This window comes from Anomaloglossus baeobatrachus, chromosome 4 (assembly GCF_048569485.1).
Source record: "Anomaloglossus baeobatrachus isolate aAnoBae1 chromosome 4, aAnoBae1.hap1, whole genome shotgun sequence".
Taxonomy (NCBI): domain Eukaryota; kingdom Metazoa; phylum Chordata; class Amphibia; order Anura; family Aromobatidae; genus Anomaloglossus; species Anomaloglossus baeobatrachus.
In genome coordinates this window covers 699,766,681-699,784,952 of record NC_134356.1, presented here as the reverse complement: position 1 = coordinate 699,784,952, position 18,272 = coordinate 699,766,681, and the positions used below count along the sequence as shown (strand labels likewise).

The 18,272-nt window shown below is 53.4% G+C and overlaps 1 protein-coding gene across 1 annotated transcript in view; it reads left to right on the top strand.

The window, feature by feature from the left end:
• Nucleotides 1–16,979, top strand: part of FBXO24 (F-box protein 24) — a 34,536-nt gene extending 17,557 nt beyond the window's left edge. Inside the window, exon 11 of the mRNA XM_075343274.1 lies at nt 16,581–16,979. Coding sequence (XP_075199389.1) covers nt 16,581–16,961 — 381 coding nt within the window. The 3' untranslated portion in view covers nt 16,962–16,979. The remainder of the gene's footprint in view (nt 1–16,580) is intronic.
• The last annotated feature ends 1,293 nt before the right edge of the window (nt 16,980–18,272 follow it).

Genomic DNA, 18,272 nt, shown 5'->3' with positions numbered 1-18,272 from the left:
AAAAAAAGAAAAAATCTATCAGAGAGATAGCAGACATGCTTGGAGTAGCAAAATCAACAGTCGGGTACATTCTGAGAAAAAAGGAATTGACTGGTGAGCTTGGGAACTCAAAAAGGCCTGGGTGTCCACGGATGACAACAGTGGTGGATGATCGCCGCATACTTTCTTTGGTGAGGAAGAACCCGTTCACAACATCAACTGAAGTCCAGAACACTCTCAGTGAAGTAGGTGTATCTGTCTCTAAGTCACCAGTAAAGAGAAGACTCCATGAAAGTAAATACAAAGGGTTCACATCTAGATGCAAACCATTCATCAATTCCAAAAATAGACAGGCCAGAGTTACATTTGCTGAAAAATACCTCATGAAGCCAGCTCAGTTCTGGAAAAGTATTCTATGGACAGATGAGACAAAGATCAACCTGTACCAGAATGATGGGAAGAAAAAAGACTGGAGAAGAAAGGGAACGGCACATGATCCATGGCACACCACATCCTCTGTAAAACATGGTGGAGGCAACGTGATGGCATGGGCATGCATGGCTTTCAATGGCACTGGGTCACTTGTGTTTATTGATGACATAACAGCAGACAAGAGTAGCCGGATGAATTCTGAAGTGTACTGGGATATACTTTCAGCCCAGATTCAGCCAAATGCCGCAAAGTTGATCGGACGGCGCTTCATAGTACAGATGGACAATGACCCCAAGCATACAGCCAAAGCTACCCAGGAGTTCATGAGTGCAAAAAAGTGGAACATTCTGCAATGGCCAAGTCAATCACCAGATCTTAACCCAATTGAGCATGCATTTCACTTGCTCAAATCCAGACTTAAGACGGAAAGACCCACAAACAAGCAAGACCTGAAGGCTGCGGCTGTAAAGGCCTGGCAAAGCATTAAGAAGGAGGAAACCCAGCGTTTGGTGATGTCCATGGGTTCCAGACTTAAGGCAGTGATTGCCTCCAAAGGATTCGCAACAAAATATTGAAAATAAAAATATTTTGTTTGGGTTTGGTTTATTTGTCCAATTACTTTTGACCTCCTAAAATGTGGAGTGTTTGTAAAGAAATGTGACAATTCCTACAATTTCTATCAGATATTTTTGTTCAAACCTTCAAATTAAACGTTACAATCTGCACTTGAATTCTGTTGTAGAGGTTTCATTTCAAATCCAATGTGGTGGCATGCAGAGCCCAACTCGCCAAAATTGTGTCACTGGCCAAAGATTTCTGGACCTAACTGTATACACGGCGAAAGGCAAGGATAATATAAGAGAGACATGGGTAACATGAGAGAGGCATGGGAGAGTGGCAAGAGAGACACAGAGAGAAGAAGGGTCAGCACAGAGAGAGGGAGGAGAGACACAGAGAGAAGAAGGGTCAGCACAGAGAGAGGGAGGAGAGACACAGAGAGAAGAAGGGTCAGCACAGAGAGAGGGAGGAGAGACACAGAGAGAAGAAGGGTCAGCACAGAGAGAGGGAGGAGAGACACAGAGAGAAGAAGGGTCAGCACAGAGAGAGGGAGGAGAGACACAGAGAGAAGAAGGGTCAGCACAGAGAGAGGGAGGAGAGACACAGAGAGAAGAAGGGTCAGCACAGAGAGAGGGAGGAGAGACACAGAGAGAAGAAGGGTCAGCACAGAGAGAGGGAGGAGAGACACAGAGAGAAGAAGGGTCAGCACAGAGAGCAGGAGGAGAGACACAGAAAGAAGAAGGGTCAGCACAGAGAGAGGGAGGAGAGACACAGAGAGAAGAAGGGTCAGCACAGAGAGAGGGAGGAGAGACACAGAGAAGAAGGGTCAACACAGAGAGTGGGAGGAGAGACACAGAGAGAAGAAGAGTCAGCACAGAGAGAGGGAGGAGAGACACAGAGAGGGGGAGGAGAGACATAGAGAGAAGAAGGGTCAGCACAGAGAGAGGGAGGAGAGACACAGAGAGAAGAAGAGTCAGCACACAGAGAGGGAGGAGAGACACAGAGAGAAGAAGGGTCAGCGCAGAGAGAGGGAGGAGATACACAGAGAGAAGAAGGGTCAGCACAGAGAGAGGGAGGAGAGACACAGAGAGAAGAAGGGTCAGCACAGAGAGAGGGAGGAGAGACACAGACAGAAGAAGGGTCAGCACAGAGAGCGGGAGGAGAGACACAGAGAGAAGAAGGGTCAGCACAGAGAGAGGGAGGAGAGACACAGAGAGAAGAAGGGTCAGCACAGAGAGAGGGAGGAGAGACACAGAGAGAAGAAGGGTCAACACAGAGAGTGGGAGGAGAGACACAGAGAGAAGAAGAGTCAGCACAGAGAGAGGGAGGAGAGACACAGAGAGGGGGAGGAGAGACATAGAGAGAAGAAGGGTCAGCACAGAGAGAGGGAGGAGAGACACAGAGAGAAGAAGAGTCAGCACAGAGAGAGGGAGGAGAGACACAGAGAGAAGAAGGGTCAGCACAGAGAGAGGGAGGAGAGACACAGAGAGAAGGGTCAGCACAGAGAGAGGGAGGAGAGACACAGAGAGAAGAAGGGTCAGCACAGAGAGAGGGAGGAGAGACACAGAGAGAAGAAGGGTCAGCACAGAGAGAGGGAGGAGAGACACAGAGAGAAGAAGGGTCAGCACAGAGAGAGGGAGGAGAGACACAGAGAGAAGAAGGGTCAGCACAGAGAGCGGGAGGAGAGACACAGAGAGAAGAAGGGTCAGCACAGAGAGAGGGAGGAGAGACACAGAGAGAAGAAGGGTCAGCACAGAGAGAGGGAGGAGAGACACAGAGAGAAGGGTCAGCACAGAGAGAGGGAGGAGAGACACAGAGAGAAGAAGGGTCAGCACAGAGAGCGGGAGGAGAGACACAGAGAGAAGAAGGGTCAGCACAGAGAGAGGGAGGAGAGACACAGAGAGAAGAAGGGTCAACACAGAGAGCGGGAGGAGAGACACAGAGAAGAAGAGTCAGCACAGAGAGAGGGAGGAGAGACACAGAGAGAAGAAGAGTCAGCACAGAGAGAGGGAGGAGAGACACAGAGAGGGGGAGGAGAGACATAGAGAGAAGAAGGGTCAGCACAGAGAGAGGGAGGAGAGAGACAGAGAGAAGAAGAGTCAGCACACAGAGAGGGAGGAGAGACACAGAGAGAAGAAGGGTCAGCACAGAGAGAGGGAGGAGAGACACAGAGAGAAGAAGGGTCAGCACAGAGAGAGGGAGGAGAGACACAGAGAGAAGAAGGGTAAACACAGAGAGCGGGAGGAGAGACACAGAGAGAAGAAGAGTCAGCACAGAGAGAGGGAGGAGAGACACAGAGAGAAGAAGAGTCAGCACAGAGAGAGGGAGGAGAGACACAGAGAGGGGGAGGAGAGACATAGAGAGAAGAAGGGTCAGCACAGAGAGAGGGAGGAGAGACACAGAGAGAAGAAGAGTCAGCACACAGAGAGGGAGGAGAGACACAGAGAGAAGAAGGGTCAGCACAGAGAGAGGGAGGAGAGACACAGAGAGAAGAAGGGTCAGCACAGAGAGAGGGAGGAGAGACACAGAGAGAAGAAGAGTCAGCACACAGAGAGGGAGGAGAGACACAGAGAGAAGAAGGGTCAGCACAGAGAGAGGGAGGAGAGACACAGAGAGAAGAAGGGTCAGCACAGAGAGAGGGAGGAGAGACACAGAGAGAAGAAGGGTCAACACAGAGAGCGGGAGGAGAGACACAGAGAGAAGAAGAGTCAGCACAGAGAGAGGGAGGAGAGACACAGAGAGAAGAAGAGTCAGCACAGAGAGAGGGAAGAGAGACACAGAGAGGGGGAGGAGAGACATAGAGAGAAGAAGGGTCAGCACAGAGAGAGGGAGGAGAGACACAGAGAGAAGAAAAGTCAGCACACAGAGAGGGAGGAGAGACACAGAGAGAAGAAGGGTCAGCACAGAGAGAGGGAGGAGAGACACAGAGAGAAGAAGGGTCAGCACAGAGAGAGGGAGGAGAGACACAGAGAGAAGAAGGGTCAGCACAGAGAGAGGGAGGAGAGACACAGAGAGAAGAAGAGTCAGCACACAGAGAGGGAGGAGAGACACAGAGAGAAGAAGGGTCAGCACAGAGAGAGGGAGGAGAGACACAGAGAGAAGAAGGGTCAGCACAGAGAGAGGGAGGAGAGACACAGAGAAGAAGGGTCAGCACAGAGAGAGGGAGGAGAGACACAGAGAGAAGAAGGGTCAGCACACAGAGAGGGAGGAGAGACACAGAGAGAAGAAGGGTCAGCACAGAGAGAGGGAGGAGAGACACAGAGAGAAGAAGGGTCAGCACAGAGAGAGGGAGGAGAGACACAGAGAGAAGAAGGGTCAACACAGAGAGCGGGAGGAGAGACACAGAGAGAAGAAGAGTCAGCACAGAGAGAGGGAGGAGAGACACAGAGAGAAGAAGAGTCAGCACAGAGAGAGGGAAGAGAGACACAGAGAGGGGGAGGAGAGACATAGAGAGAAGAAGGGTCAGCACAGAGAGAGGGAGGAGAGACACAGAGAGAAGAAGAGTCAGCACACAGAGAGGGAAGGAGAGACACAGAGAGAAGAAGGGTCAGCACAGAGAGAGGGAGGAGAGACACAGAGAGAAGAAGGGTCAGCACAGAGAGAGGGAGGAGAGACACAGAGAGAAGAAGGGTCAGCACAGAGAGAGGGAGGAGAGACACAGAGAGAAGAAGGGTCAGCACAGAGAGAGGGAGGAGAGACACAGAGAGAAGAAGGGTCAGCACAGAGAGAGGGAGGAGAGACACAGAGAGAAGGGTCAGCACAGAGAGAGGGAGGAGAGACACAGAGAGAAGAAGGGTCAGCACAGAGAGAGGGAGGAGAGACACAGAGAGAAGAAGGGTCAGCACAGAGAGCGGGAGGAGAGACACAGAGAGAAGAAGGGTCAGCACAGAGAGAGGGAGGAGAGACACAGAGAGAAGAAGGGTCAGCACAGAGAGAGGGAGGAGAGACAGAGAGAAGAAGGGTCAACACAGAGAGTGGGAGGAGAGACACAGAGAGAAGAAGAGTCAGCACAGAGAGAGGGAGGAGAGACACAGAGAGGGGGAGGAGAGACATAGAGAGAAGAAGGGTCAGCACAGAGAGAGGGAGGAGAGACACAGAGAGAAGAAGGGTCAGCACAGAGAGAGGGAGGAGAGACACAGAGAGAAGAAGGGTCAGCACAGAGAGAGGGAGGAGAGACACAGAGAGAAGAAGGGTCAGCACAGAGAGAGGGAGGAGAGACACAGAGAAGAAGGGTCAGCACAGAGAGAGGGAGGAGAGACACAGAGAGAAGAAGGGTCAGCACAGAGAGAGGGAGGAGAGACACAGAGAGAAGAAGGGTCAGCACAGAGAGAGGGAGGAGAGACACAGAGAGAAGAAGAGTCAGCACAGAGAGAGGGAGGAGAGACACAGAGAGAAGAAGGGTCAGCACAGAGAGAGGGAGGAGAGACACAGAGAGAAGAAGGGTCAGCACAGAGAGAGGGAGGAGAGACACAGAGAGAAGAAGGGTCAGCACAGAGAGAGGGAGGAGAGACACAGAGAGAAAAAGGGTCAGCACAGAGAGGGAGGAGAGACACAGAGAGAAGAAGGGTCAGCACAGAGAGGGGGAGGAGGACATAGAGAGAAGAAGGGTCAGCACAGAGAGAGGGAGGAGAGACACAGAGAGAAGAAGGGTCAGCACAGAGAGAGGGAGGAGAGACACAGAGAGAAGAAGGGTCAGCACAGAGAGCGGGAGAGAGACACAGAGAGAAGAAGGGTCAGCACAGAGAGAGAGAGGAGAGACACAGAGAGAAGAAGGGTCAGCACAGAGAGAGGGAGGAGAGACACAGAGAGAAGGGTCAGCACAGAGAGAGGGAGGAGAGACACAGAGAGAAGGGTCAGCACAGAGAGAGGGAGGAGGGACACAGAGAGAAAGGAGGGTCAGCGCAGAGAGAGGGAGGAGAGACACAGAGAGAAGAAGGGTCAGCACAGAGAGAGGGAGGAGAGGCACAGAGAGAAGGGTCAGCACAGAGAGAGGGAGGAGAGACACAGAGAGAAGAAGGGTCAGCACAGAGAGAGAGAGAGGAGAGACACAGAGAGAAGGGTCAGCACAGAGAGAGGGGAGGAGAGACACAGAGAGAAGAAGGGTCAGCACAGAGAGAGGGAGGAGAGACACAGAGAGAAGAAGGGTCAGCACAGAGAGAGGGAGGAGAGACACAGAGAGAAGAAGGGTCAGCACAGAGAGAGGGAGGAGAGGCACTGAGAGAAGAAGGGTCAGCACAGAGAGAGGGAGGAGAGACAGAGAGAAGAAGGGTCAGCACAGAGAGAGGGAGGAGAGGACACAGAGAGAAGAAGGGTCAGCACAGAGAGAGGGAGGAGAGACAGAGAGAAGGGTCAGCACAGAGAGAGGGAGGAGAGACACAGAGAGAAGAAGGGTCAGCACAGAGAGAGGGAGGAGAGGCACAGAGAGAAGAAGGGTCAGCACAGAGAGAGGGAGGAGAGACACAGAGAGAAGAAGGGTCAGCACAGAGAGAGGGAGGAGAGACACAGAGAGAAGAAGGGTCAGCACAGAGAGAGGGAGGAGAGACACAGAGAGAAGAAGGGTCAGCACAGAGAAAGGGAGGAGAGACACAGAGAGAAGAAGGGTCAGCACAGAGAGAGGGAGGAGAGGCACAGAGAGAAGAAGGGTCCAGCACAGAGAGAGGGAGGAGAGACAGAGAGAAGAAGGGTCAGCACAGAGAGAGGGAGGAGAGACACAGAGAGAGGGAGGAGAGACAGAGAGAAGAAGGGTCAGCACAGAGAGAGGGAGGAGAGAGACAGAGAGAAGAAGGGTCAGCACAGAGAGAGGAGAGGAGAGACACAGAGAGAAGAAGGGTCAGCACAGAGAGAGGAGGAGAGACACAGAAGAGAAGAAGGGTCAGCACAGAGAGAGGGAGGAGAGACACAGAGAGAAGAAGGGTCAGCACAGAGAGAGGGAGGAGAGACACAGAGAGAAGAAGGGTCAACACAGAGAGTGGGAGGAGAGACACAGAGAGAAGAAGAGTCAGCACAGAGAGAGGGAGGAGAGACACAGAGAGGGGGAGGAGAGACATAGAGAGAAGAAGGGTCAGCACAGAGAGAGGGAGGAGAGACACAGAGAGAAGAAGAGTCAGCACACAGAGAGGGAGGAGAGACACAGAGAGAAGAAGGGTCAGCACAGAGAGAGGGAGGAGAGACACAGAGAGAAGAAGGGTCAGGAGGAGAGAGACACAGAGAGAAGAAGGGTCAGCACAGAGAGAGGAGAGAGACACAGAGAGAGGGAGGAGAGACAGAGAGAGAAGGGTCAGCACAGAGAGAGGGAGGAGAGACACAGAGAGAAGAAGGGTCAGCACAGAGAGAGGGAGGAGAGACACAGAGAGAAGAAGGGTCAGCACAGAGAGAGGGAGGAGAGACACAGAGAGAAGAAGGGTCAGCACAGAGAGGAGGAGAGACACAGAGAGAAGAAGGTCAGCACAGAGAGAGGGAGGAGAGACACAGAGAGAAGAAGAGTCAGCACAGAGAGAGGGAGGAGAGACACAGAGAGAAGAAGGGTCAACACAGAGAGTGGAGGAGAGACACAGAGAGAAGAAGAGTCAGCACAGAGAGAGGGAGGAGAGACACAGAGAGGGGGAGGAGAGACATAGAGAGAAGAAGGGTCAGCACAGAGAGAGGGAGGAGAGACACAGAGAGAAGAGGTCAGCACAGAGAGAGGGAGGAGAGACACAGAGAGAAGAAGGGTCAGCACAGAGAGAGGGAGGAGAGACACAGAGAGAAGAAGGGTCAGCACAGAGAGAGGGAGGAGAGACACAGAGAGAAGGGTCAGCACAGAGAGAGGGAGGAGAGACACAGAGAGAAGAAGGTCAGCACAGAGAGAGGGAGGAGAGACACAGAGAGAAGAAGGGTCAGCACAGAGAGAGGGAGGAGAGACACAGAGAGAAGAAGGGTCAGCACAGAGAGCGGGAGGAGAGACACAGAGAGAAGAAGGGTCAGCACAGAGAGAGGGAGGAGAGACACAGAGAGAAGAAGGGTCAGCACAGAGAGAGGGAGGAGAGACACAGAGAGAAGAAGGGTCAGCACAGAGAGAGGGAGGAGAGACACAGAGAGAAGAAGGGTCAGCACAGAGAGCGGGAGGAGAGACACAGAGATAAGAAGGGTCAGCACAGAGAGAGGGAGGAGAGACACAGAGAGAAGAAGGGTCAACACAGAGAGCGGGAGGAGAGACACAGAGAGAAGAAGAGTCAGCACAGAGAGAGGGAGGAGAGACACAGAGAGAAGAAGGGTCAGCACAGAGAGAGGGAGGAGAGACACAGAGAGAAGAAGGGTCAACACAGAGAGCGGGAGGAGAGACACAGAGAGAAGAAGAGTCAGCACAGAGAGAGGGAGGAGAGACACAGAGAGAAGAAGGGTCAGCACAGAGAGAGGGAGGGAGACACAGAGAGAAGAAGGGTCAGCACAGAGAGAGGGAGGAGAGACACAGAGAGAAGAAGGGTCAGCACAGAGAGCGGGAGGAGAGACACAGAGAGAAGAAGAGTCAGCACAGAGAGAGGGAGGAGAGACACAGAGAGGGGGAGGAGAGACATAGAGAGAAGAAGGGTCAGCACAGAGAGAGGGAGGAGAGACACAGAGAGAAGAAGGGTCAGCATAGAGAGAGGGAGGAGAGACACAGAGAGAAGAAGGGTCAGCACAGAGAGAGGGAGGAGAGACAGAGAGAAGAAGGGTCAGCACAGAGAGAGGGAGGAGAGGCACAGAGAGAAGAAGGGTCAGCACAGAGAGGGGGAGGAGAGACACAGAGAGAAGAAGAGTCAGCACAGAGAGAGGGAGGGAGACACAGAGAGAAGAAGGGTCAGCACAGAGAGAGGGAGGAGAGACAGAGAGAAGGGTCAGCACAGAGAGAGGGAGGATAGGCACAGAGAGAAGGGTCAGCACAGAGAGGGGGAGGAGAGACACAGAGAGAAGAAGGGTCAGCACAGAGAGAGGGAGGAGAGACACAGAGAGAAGAAGGGTCAACACAGAGAGTGGGAGGAGAGACACAGAGAGAAGAAGAGTCAGCACAGAGAGAGGGAGGAGAGACACAGAGAGGGGGAGGAGAGACATAGAGAGAAGAAGGGTCAGCACAGAGAGAGGGAGGAGAGACACAGAGAGAAGAAGGGTCAGCACAGAGAGAGGGAGGAGAGACACAGAGAGAAGAAGGGTCAGCACAGAGAGAGGGAGGAGAGACACAGAGAGAAAAAGGGTCAGCACAGAGAGAGGGAGGAGAGACACAGAGAGAAGAAGGGTCAGCACAGAGAGAGGGAGGAGAGACACAGAGAGAAGAAGGGTCAGCACAGAGAGAGAGAGGAGAGACACAGAGAGAAGAAGGGTCAGCACAGAGAGAGGGAGGAGAGACACAGAGAGAAGAAGGGTCAGCACAGAGAGAGGGAGGAGAGACACAGAGAGAAGAAGGGTCAGCACAGAGAGAGGGAGGAGGGACACAGAGAGAAGGAGGGTCAGCACAGAGAGAGGGAGGAGAGACACAGAGAGAAGAAGGGTCAGCACAGAGAGAGGGAGGAGAGGCACAGAGAGAAGAAGGGTCAGCACAGAGAGAGGGAGGAGAGACACAGAGAGAAGAAGGGTCAGCACAGAGAGAGAGAGGAGAGACACAGAGAGAAGAAGGGTCAGCACAGAGAGAGGGAGGTGAGACACAGAGAGAAGAAGGGTCAGCACAGAGAGAGGGAGGAGAGACACAGAGAGAAGAAGGGTCAGCACAGAGAGAGGGAGGAGAGACACAGAGAGAAGAAGGGTCAGCACAGAGAGAGGGAGGAGAGACACAGAGAGAAGAAGGGTCAGCACAGAGAGAGGGAGGAGAGACAGAGTGAAGAAGGGTCAGCACAGAGAGAGGGAGGAGAGACAGAGAGAAGAAGGGTCAGCACAGAGAGAGGGAGGAGAGACACAGAGAGAAGAAGGGTCAGCACAGAGAGAGGGAGGAGAGACAGAGAGAAGAAGGGTCAGCACAGAGAGAGGGAGGAGAGACACAGAGAGAAGAAGGGTCAGCACAGAGAGAGGGAGGAGAGGCACAGAGAGAAGAAGGGTCAGCACAGAGAGAGGGAGGAGAGACACAGAGAGAAGAAGGGTCAGCACAGAGAGAGGGAGGAGAGACACAGAGAGAAGAAGGGTCAGCACAGAGAGAGGGAGGAGAGACACAGAGAAAAGAAGGGTCAGCATAGAGAGAGGGAGGAGAGACACAGAGAGAAGAAGGGTCAGCACAGAGAGAGGGAGGAGAGACAGAGAGAAGAAGGGTCAGCACAGAGAGAGGGAGGAGAGGCACAGAGAGAAGAAGGGTCAGCACAGAGAGAGGGAGGAGAGGCACAGAGAGAAGAAGGGTCAGCACAGAGAGGGGGAGGAGAGACACAGAGAGAAGAAGAGTCAGCACAGAGAGAGGGAGGGGAGACACAGAGAGAAGAAGGGTCAGCACAGAGAGAGGGAGGAGAGACAGAGAGAAGAAGGGTCAGCACAGAGAGAGGGAGGAGAGGCACAGAGAGAAGAAGGGTCAGCACAGAGAGGGGGAGGAGAGACACAGAGAGAAGAAGGGTCAGCACATAGAGAGGGAGGAGAGACACAGAGAGAAGAAGGGTCAGCACAGAGAGAGGGAGGAAAGACACAGAGAGAAGAAGGGTCAGCACAGAGAGAGGGAGGAGAGACACAGAGAGAAGAAGGGTCAGCACAGAGAGAGGGAGGTGAGACACAGAGAGAAGAAGGGTCAGCACAGAGAGAGGGAGGAGAGACACAGAGAGAAGAAGGGTCAGCACAGAGAGAGGGAGGAGAGACACAGAGAGAAGAAGGGTCAGCACAGAGAGAGGGAGGAGAGACACAGAGAGAAGAAGGGTCAGCACAGAGAGCGGGAGGAGAGACACAGAGAGAAGAAGGGTCAGCACAGAGAGAGGGAGGAGAGACACAGAGAGAAGAAGAGTCAGCACAGAGAGAGGGAGGAGAGACACAGAGAGAAGAAGGGTCAGCACAGAGAGAGGGAGGAGAGGCACAGAGAGAAGAAGGGTCAGCACAGAGAGAGGGAGGAGAGACAGAGAGAAGAAGGGTCAGCACAGAGAGAGGGAGGAGAGACACAGAGAGAAGAAGGGTCAGCACAGAGAGAGGGAGGAGAGACAGAGAGAAGGGTCAGCACAGAGAGAGGGAGGAGAGACACAGAGAGAAGAAGGGTCAGCACAGAGAGAGGGAGGAGAGGCACAGAGAGAAGAAGGGTCAGCACAGAGAGAGGGAGGAGAGACACAGAGAGAAGAAGGGTCAGCACAGAGAGAGGGAGGAGAGACACAGAGAGAAGAAGGGTCAGCACAGAGAGAGGGAGGAGAGACACAGAGAGAAGAAGGGTCAGCACAGAGAGAGGGAGGAGAGACACAGAGAGAAGAAGGGTCAGCACAGAGAGAGGGAGGAGAGGCACAGAGAGAAGAAGGGTCAGCACAGAGAGAGGGAGGAGAGACAGAGAGAAGAAGGGTCAGCACAGAGAGAGGGAGGAGAGACACAGAGAGAGGGAGGAGAGACAGAGAGAAGAAGGGTCAGCACAGAGAGAGGGAGGAGAGAGACAGAGAGAAGAAGGGTCAGCACAGAGAGAGGGAGGAGAGACACAGAGAGAAGAAGGGTCAGCACAGAGAGAGGGAGGAGAGACACAGAGAGAAGAAGGGTCAGCACAGAGAGAGGGAGGAGAGACACAGAGAGAAGAAGGGTCAGCACAGAGAGAGGGAGGAGAGACACAGAGAGAAGAAGGGTCAACACAGAGAGTGGGAGGAGAGACACAGAGAGAAGAAGAGTCAGCACAGAGAGAGGGAGGAGAGACACAGAGAGGGGGAGGAGAGACATAGAGAGAAGAAGGGTCAGCACAGAGAGAGGGAGGAGAGACACAGAGAGAAGAGTCAGCACACAGAGAGGGAGGAGAGACACAGAGAGAAGAAGGGTCAGCACAGAGAGAGGGAGGAGAGACACAGAGAGAAGAAGGGTCAGCACAGAGAGAGGGAGGAGAGACACAGAGAGAAGAAGGGTCAGCACAGAGAGAGGGAGGAGAGACACAGAGAGAAGAAGGGTCAGCACAGAGAGAGGGAGGAGAGACACAGAGAGAAGAAGGGTCAGCACAGAGAGAGGGAGGAGAGACACAGAGAGAAGAAGGGTCAGCACAGAGAGAGGGAGGAGAGACACAGAGAGAAGAAGGGTCAGCACAGAGAGCGGGAGGAGAGACACAGAGAGAAGAAGGGTCAGCACAGAGAGAGGGAGGAGAGACACAGAGAGAAGAAGAGTCAGCACAGAGAGAGGGAGGAGAGACACAGAGAGAAGAAGGGTCAACACAGAGAGTGGGAGGAGAGACACAGAGAGAAGAAGAGTCAGCACAGAGAGAGGGAGGAGAGACACAGAGAGGGGGAGGAGAGACATAGAGAGAAGAAGGGTCAGCACAGAGAGAGGGAGGAGAGACACAGAGAGAAGAAGAGTCAGCACAGAGAGAGGGAGGAGAGACACAGAGAGAAGAAGGGTCAGCACAGAGAGAGGGAGGAGAGACACAGAGAGAAGAAGGGTCAGCACAGAGAGAGGGAGGAGAGACACAGAGAGAAGGGTCAGCACAGAGAGAGGGAGGAGAGACACAGAGAGAAGAAGGGTCAGCACAGAGAGAGGGAGGAGAGACACAGAGAGAAGAAGGGTCAGCACAGAGAGAGGGAGGAGAGACACAGAGAGAAGAAGGGTCAGCACAGAGAGCGGGAGGAGAGACACAGAGAGAAGAAGGGTCAGCACAGAGAGAGGGAGGAGAGACACAGAGAGAAGAAGGGTCAGCACAGAGAGAAGGAGGAGAGACACAGAGAGAAGAAGGGTCAGCACAGAGAGAGGGAGGAGAGACACAGAGAGAAGAAGGGTCAGCACAGAGAGCGGGAGGAGAGACACAGAGAGAAGAAGGGTCAGCACAGAGAGAGGGAGGAGAGACACAGAGAGAAGAAGGGTCAACACAGAGAGCGGGAGGAGAGACACAGAGAGAAGAAAAGTCAGCACAGAGAGAGGGAGGAGAGACACAGAGAGAAGAAGGGTCAGCACAGAGAGAGGGAGGAGAGACACAGAGAGAAGAAGGGTCAACACAGAGAGCGGGAGGAGAGACACAGAGAGAAGAAGAGTCAGCACAGAGAGAGGGAGGAGAGACACAGAGAGAAGAAGGGTCAGCACAGAGAGATGGAGGAGAGACACAGAGAGAAGAAGGGTCAGCACAGAGAGAGGGAGGAGAGACACAGAGAGAAGAAGGGTCAGCACAGAGAGCGGGAGGAGAGACACAGAGAGAAGAAGAGTCAGCACAGAGAGAGGGAGGAGAGACACAGAGAGGGGGAGGAGAGACATAGAGAGAAGAAGGGTCAGCACAGAGAGAGGGAGGAGAGACACAGAGAGAAGAAGGGTCAGCATAGAGAGAGGGAGGAGAGACACAGAGAGAAGAAGGGTCAGCACAGAGAGAGGGAGGAGAGACAGAGAGAAGAAGGGTCAGCACAGAGAGAGGGAGGAGAGGCACAGAGAGAAGAAGGGTCAGCACAGAGAGGGGGAGGAGAGACACAGAGAGAAGAAGAGTCAGCACAGAGAGAGGGAGGGGAGACACAGAGAGAAGAAGGGTCAGCACAGAGAGAGGGAGGAGAGACAGAGAGAAGAAGGGTCAGCACAGAGAGAGGGAGGAGAGGCACAGAGAGAAGAAGGGTCAGCACAGAGAGGGGGAGGAGAGACACAGAGAGAAGAAGGGTCAGCACAGAGAGAGGGAGGAGAGACACAGAGAGAAGAAGGGTCAACACAGAGAGTGGGAGGAGAGACACAGAGAGAAGAAGAGTCAGCACAGAGAGAGGGAGGAGAGACACAGAGAGGGGGAGGAGAGACATAGAGAGAAGAAGGGTCAGCACAGAGAGAGGGAGGAGAGACACAGAGAGAAGAAGGGTCAGCACAGAGAGAGGGAGGAGAGACACAGAGAGAAGAAGGGTCAGCACAGAGAGAGGGAGGAGAGACACAGAGAGAAAAAGGGTCAGCACAGAGAGAGGGAGGAGAGACACAGAGAGAAGAAGGGTCAGCACAGAGAGCGGGAGGAGAGACACAGAGAGAAGAAGGGTCAGCACAGAGAGAGAGAGGAGAGACACAGAGAGAAGAAGGGTCAGCACAGAGAGAGGGAGGAGAGACACAGAGAGAAGAAGGGTCAGCACAGAGAGAGGGAGGAGAGACACAGAGAGAAGAAGGGTCAGCACAGAGAGAGGGAGGAGGGACACAGAGAGAAGGAGGGTCAGCACAGAGAGAGGGAGGAGAGACACAGAGAGAAGAAGGGTCAGCACAGAGAGAGGGAGGAGAGGCACAGAGAGAAGAAGGGTCAGCACAGAGAGAGGGAGGAGAGACACAGAGAGAAGAAGGGTCAGCACAGAGAGAGAGAGGAGAGACACAGAGAGAAGAAGGGTCAGCACAGAGAGAGGGAGGTGAGACACAGAGAGAAGAAGGGTCAGCACAGAGAGAGGGAGGAGAGACACAGAGAGAAGAAGGGTCAGCACAGAGAGAGGGAGGAGAGACACAGAGAGAAGAAGGGTCAGCACAGAGAGAGGGAGGAGAGACACAGAGAGAAGAAGGGTCAGCACAGAGAGAGGGAGGAGAGACAGAGTGAAGAAGGGTCAGCACAGAGAGAGGGAGGAGAGACAGAGAGAAGAAGGGTCAGCACAGAGAGAGGGAGGAGAGACACAGAGAGAAGAAGGGTCAGCACAGAGAGAGGGAGGAGAGACAGAGAGAAGAAGGGTCAGCACAGAGAGAGGGAAGAGAGACACAGAGAGAAGAAGGGTCAGCACAGAGAGAGGGAGGAGAGGCACAGAGAGAAGAAGGGTCAGCACAGAGAGAGGGAGGAGAGACACAGAGAGAAGAAGGGTCAGCACAGAGAGAGGGAGGAGAGACACAGAGAGAAGAAGGGTCAGCACAGAGAGAGGGAGGAGAGACACAGAGAAAAGAAGGGTCAGCATAGAGAGAGGGAGGAGAGACACAGAGAGAAGAAGGGTCAGCACAGAGAGAGGGAGGAGAGACAGAGAGAAGAAGGGTCAGCACAGAGAGAGGGAGGAGAGGCACAGAGAGAAGAAGGGTCAGCACAGAGAGAGGGAGGAGAGGCACAGAGAGAAGAAGGGTCAGCACAGAGAGGGGGAGGAGAGACACAGAGAGAAGAAGAGTCAGCACAGAGAGAGGGAGGGGAGACACAGAGAGAAGAAGGGTCAGCACAGAGAGAGGGAGGAGAGACAGAGAGAAGAAGGGTCAGCACAGAGAGAGGGAGGAGAGGCACAGAGAGAAGAAGGGTCAGCACAGAGAGGGGGAGGAGAGACACAGAGAAAAGAAGGGTCAGCACATAGAGAGGGAGGAGAGACACAGAGAGAAGAAGGGTCAGCACAGAGAGAGGGAGGAAAGACACAGAGAGAAGAAGGGTCAGCACAGAGAGAGGGAGGAGAGACACAGAGAGAAGAAGGGTCAGCACAGAGAGAGGGAGGTGAGACACAGAGAGAAGAAGGGTCAGCACAGAGAGAGGGAGGAGAGACACAGAGAGAAGAAGGGTCAGCACAGAGAGAGGGAGGAGAGACACAGAGAGAAGAAGGTTCAGCACAGAGAGAGGGAGGAGAGACACAGAGAGAAGAAGGGTCAGCACAGAGAGCGGGAGGAGAGACACAGAGAGAAGAAGGGTCAGCACAGAGAGAGGGAGGAGAGACACAGAGAGAAGAAGAGTCAGCACAGAGAGAGGGAGGAGAGACACAGAGAGGGGGAGGCGAGACACAGAGAGAAGAAGGGTCAGCACAGAGAGAGGGAGGAGAGACACAGAGAGGGGGAGGAGAGACACAGAGAGAAGAAGGGTCAGCACAGAGAGAGGGAGGAGAGACACAGAGAGAAGAAGGGTCAGCACAGAGAGAGGGAGGAGAGACACAGAGAGAAGAAGGGTCAGCACAGAGAGAGGGAGGAGAGACACAGAGAGAAGAAGGGTCAGCACAGAGAGAGGGAGGAGAGACACAGAGAGAAGAAGGGTCAGCACAGAGAGAGGGAGGAGAGACACATAGAGAATAAGGGTCAGCACAGAGAGAGGGAGGTGAGACAGAGAGTAGAAGGGTCAGCACAGAGAGAGGGAGGAGAGACACAGAGAGAAGAAGGGTCAGCACAGAGAGAGGGAGGAGAGACACAGAGAGAAGAAGGGTCAGCACAGAGAGAGGGAGGAGAGACACAGAGAGAAGAAGGGTCAGCACAGAGAGAGGGAGGAGAGACAGAGAGAAGAAGGGTCAGCACAGAGAGCGGGAGGAGAGACACAGAGAGGGGCATGGGAGACACATGGATTGGGGCTGGGGAGGCACAGGAAGAGTCAAGGGAGACAAAAACTGGCAAGGTAGGCACACAGAGATGCAGGAGAGGCTGATAATATGCTGTGTTATCACTGTATTATATGCGATGTTACATAGGACTGCTGGTATGGTGCTGTGCTATGACTGTGTTATCTGTGGTGTTACATAGGACTGCTGGCATCTTGATGGGCTATCTCTGTGATGTTACATAGGACTTCCGGCATCATGCGGGCTATCCCTGTGGTGTTACATAGGACTGCTGGCATTGTGCTGGTCTATCCCTGTGTTATATAACGTCTGGTTTCTCGGCAGGTCCCGATGACTGCCCGCCGTATCTCCTCCACCCTGGACTGCCTGTATATCATGTCCAGTTACGACACCGAGGAGACCATTCTGTACAGTGAGTGCCCGGCCAGCGGGGAGGACGAGGTGGCGGTAGTGCAGGCCTCGCAGTATCTCCATCAGCTTCGGCGCTGCACCAACTTCCAGGAGAGGGTGGCTAAGACCCGGGACTTCGTCAGATACTTACCCCTGCCGGGGTGTCAGAAGGACAGCCTGTGGGAAGGACTGGGCATCATACAGCGAGCAGCGGAGGCCGAGCAGGACGGGGCAATGCCAACCACCGAGCATGACAGGTCAGCGCCAACCACTGAGCAGGACAGGTCAGCGCCAACCACAGCAGCCAGAAGGTAGTAGATAAATAAAATGTTCTGACAATATGAAAAGTGGCGTCTGTGATCGAAAAATCCTCCCCAAGTACCCAAACCCACCCTGTGCTGCCTGACAGCCTTATTTTACAGGGTCAGTGGGTGGTCTCGTCCTCTGGCCTGGCTGTTTTTATAAGGACTGCACGAACCGAGGCTCAACCCACTGAATGCTCACACACCTTCCCTGCAGGCAGAACACTGCTACAGACAACACAGGGTGTTGGGGAGACTTTATTGGGTCACCAACAGTCAAAAACATATTCTGCATTCCCAACAAAACACAAGATTGTACAAGTGACCAAGGTTACCCTTCCACAGCCAACTATCCCATCCAGCCACACCCCCGCTTTTGGCAAGCTCCCACTGAGACATGGCGGCAAGCTGATAGAGCACAGCAATGTTTGTAACCAGGCGACCGAGTTGTCCCGACCTGGGTTCTCCAAGCAAACTTGTGTGCTCAGCGTTGAGCAGTGAAGCAGTTCTGTGATGCTCCAGCTGGAACCGTGCATCCTAGTCTGAAGTCCTATAGAATGAATCTTGAAGCAGTTCTGTGATCCTCCAGCTGGACCCGTGCATCCTAGTCTGAAGTCCTATAGAATGAATCTTGAAGCAGTTCTGTGATCCTCCAGCTGGACCCGTGCATCCTAGGCTGAAGTCCTATAGAATGAATCTTGAAGCAGTTCTGTGATCCTCCAGCTGGACCCGTACATCCTAGTCTGAAGTCCTATAGAATGAATCTTGAAGCAGTTCTGTGATCCTCCAGCTGGACCCGTGCATCCTAGTCTGAAGTCCTATAGAATGAATCTTGAAGCAGTTCTGTGATCCTCCAGCTGGACCCATGCATCCTAGTCTGAAGTCCTATAGAATGAATAATGAAGCAGTTCTGTGATCCTCCAGCTGGACCCGTGCATCCTAGTCTGAAGTCCTATAGAATGAATCTTGAAGCAGTTCTGTGATCCTCCAGCTGGAACTGTGCATCCTAGTCTGAAGTCCTATAGAATGAATCTTGAAGCAGTTCTGTGATCCTCCAGCTGGAACTGTGCATCCTAGTCTGAAGTCCTATAGAATGAATTTTGAAGCAGCTCTGTGATCCTCCAGCTGGACCCGTGCATCCTAGTCTGAAGTCCTATAGAATGAATCTTGAAGCAGTTCTGTGATCCTCCAGCTGGACCCGTGCATCCTAGTCTGAAGTCCTATAGAATGAATCTTGAAGCAGTTCTGTGATCCTCCAGCTGGAACCGTGCATCCTAGTCTGAAGTCCTATAGAATGAATCTTGAAGCAGTTCTGTGATCCTCC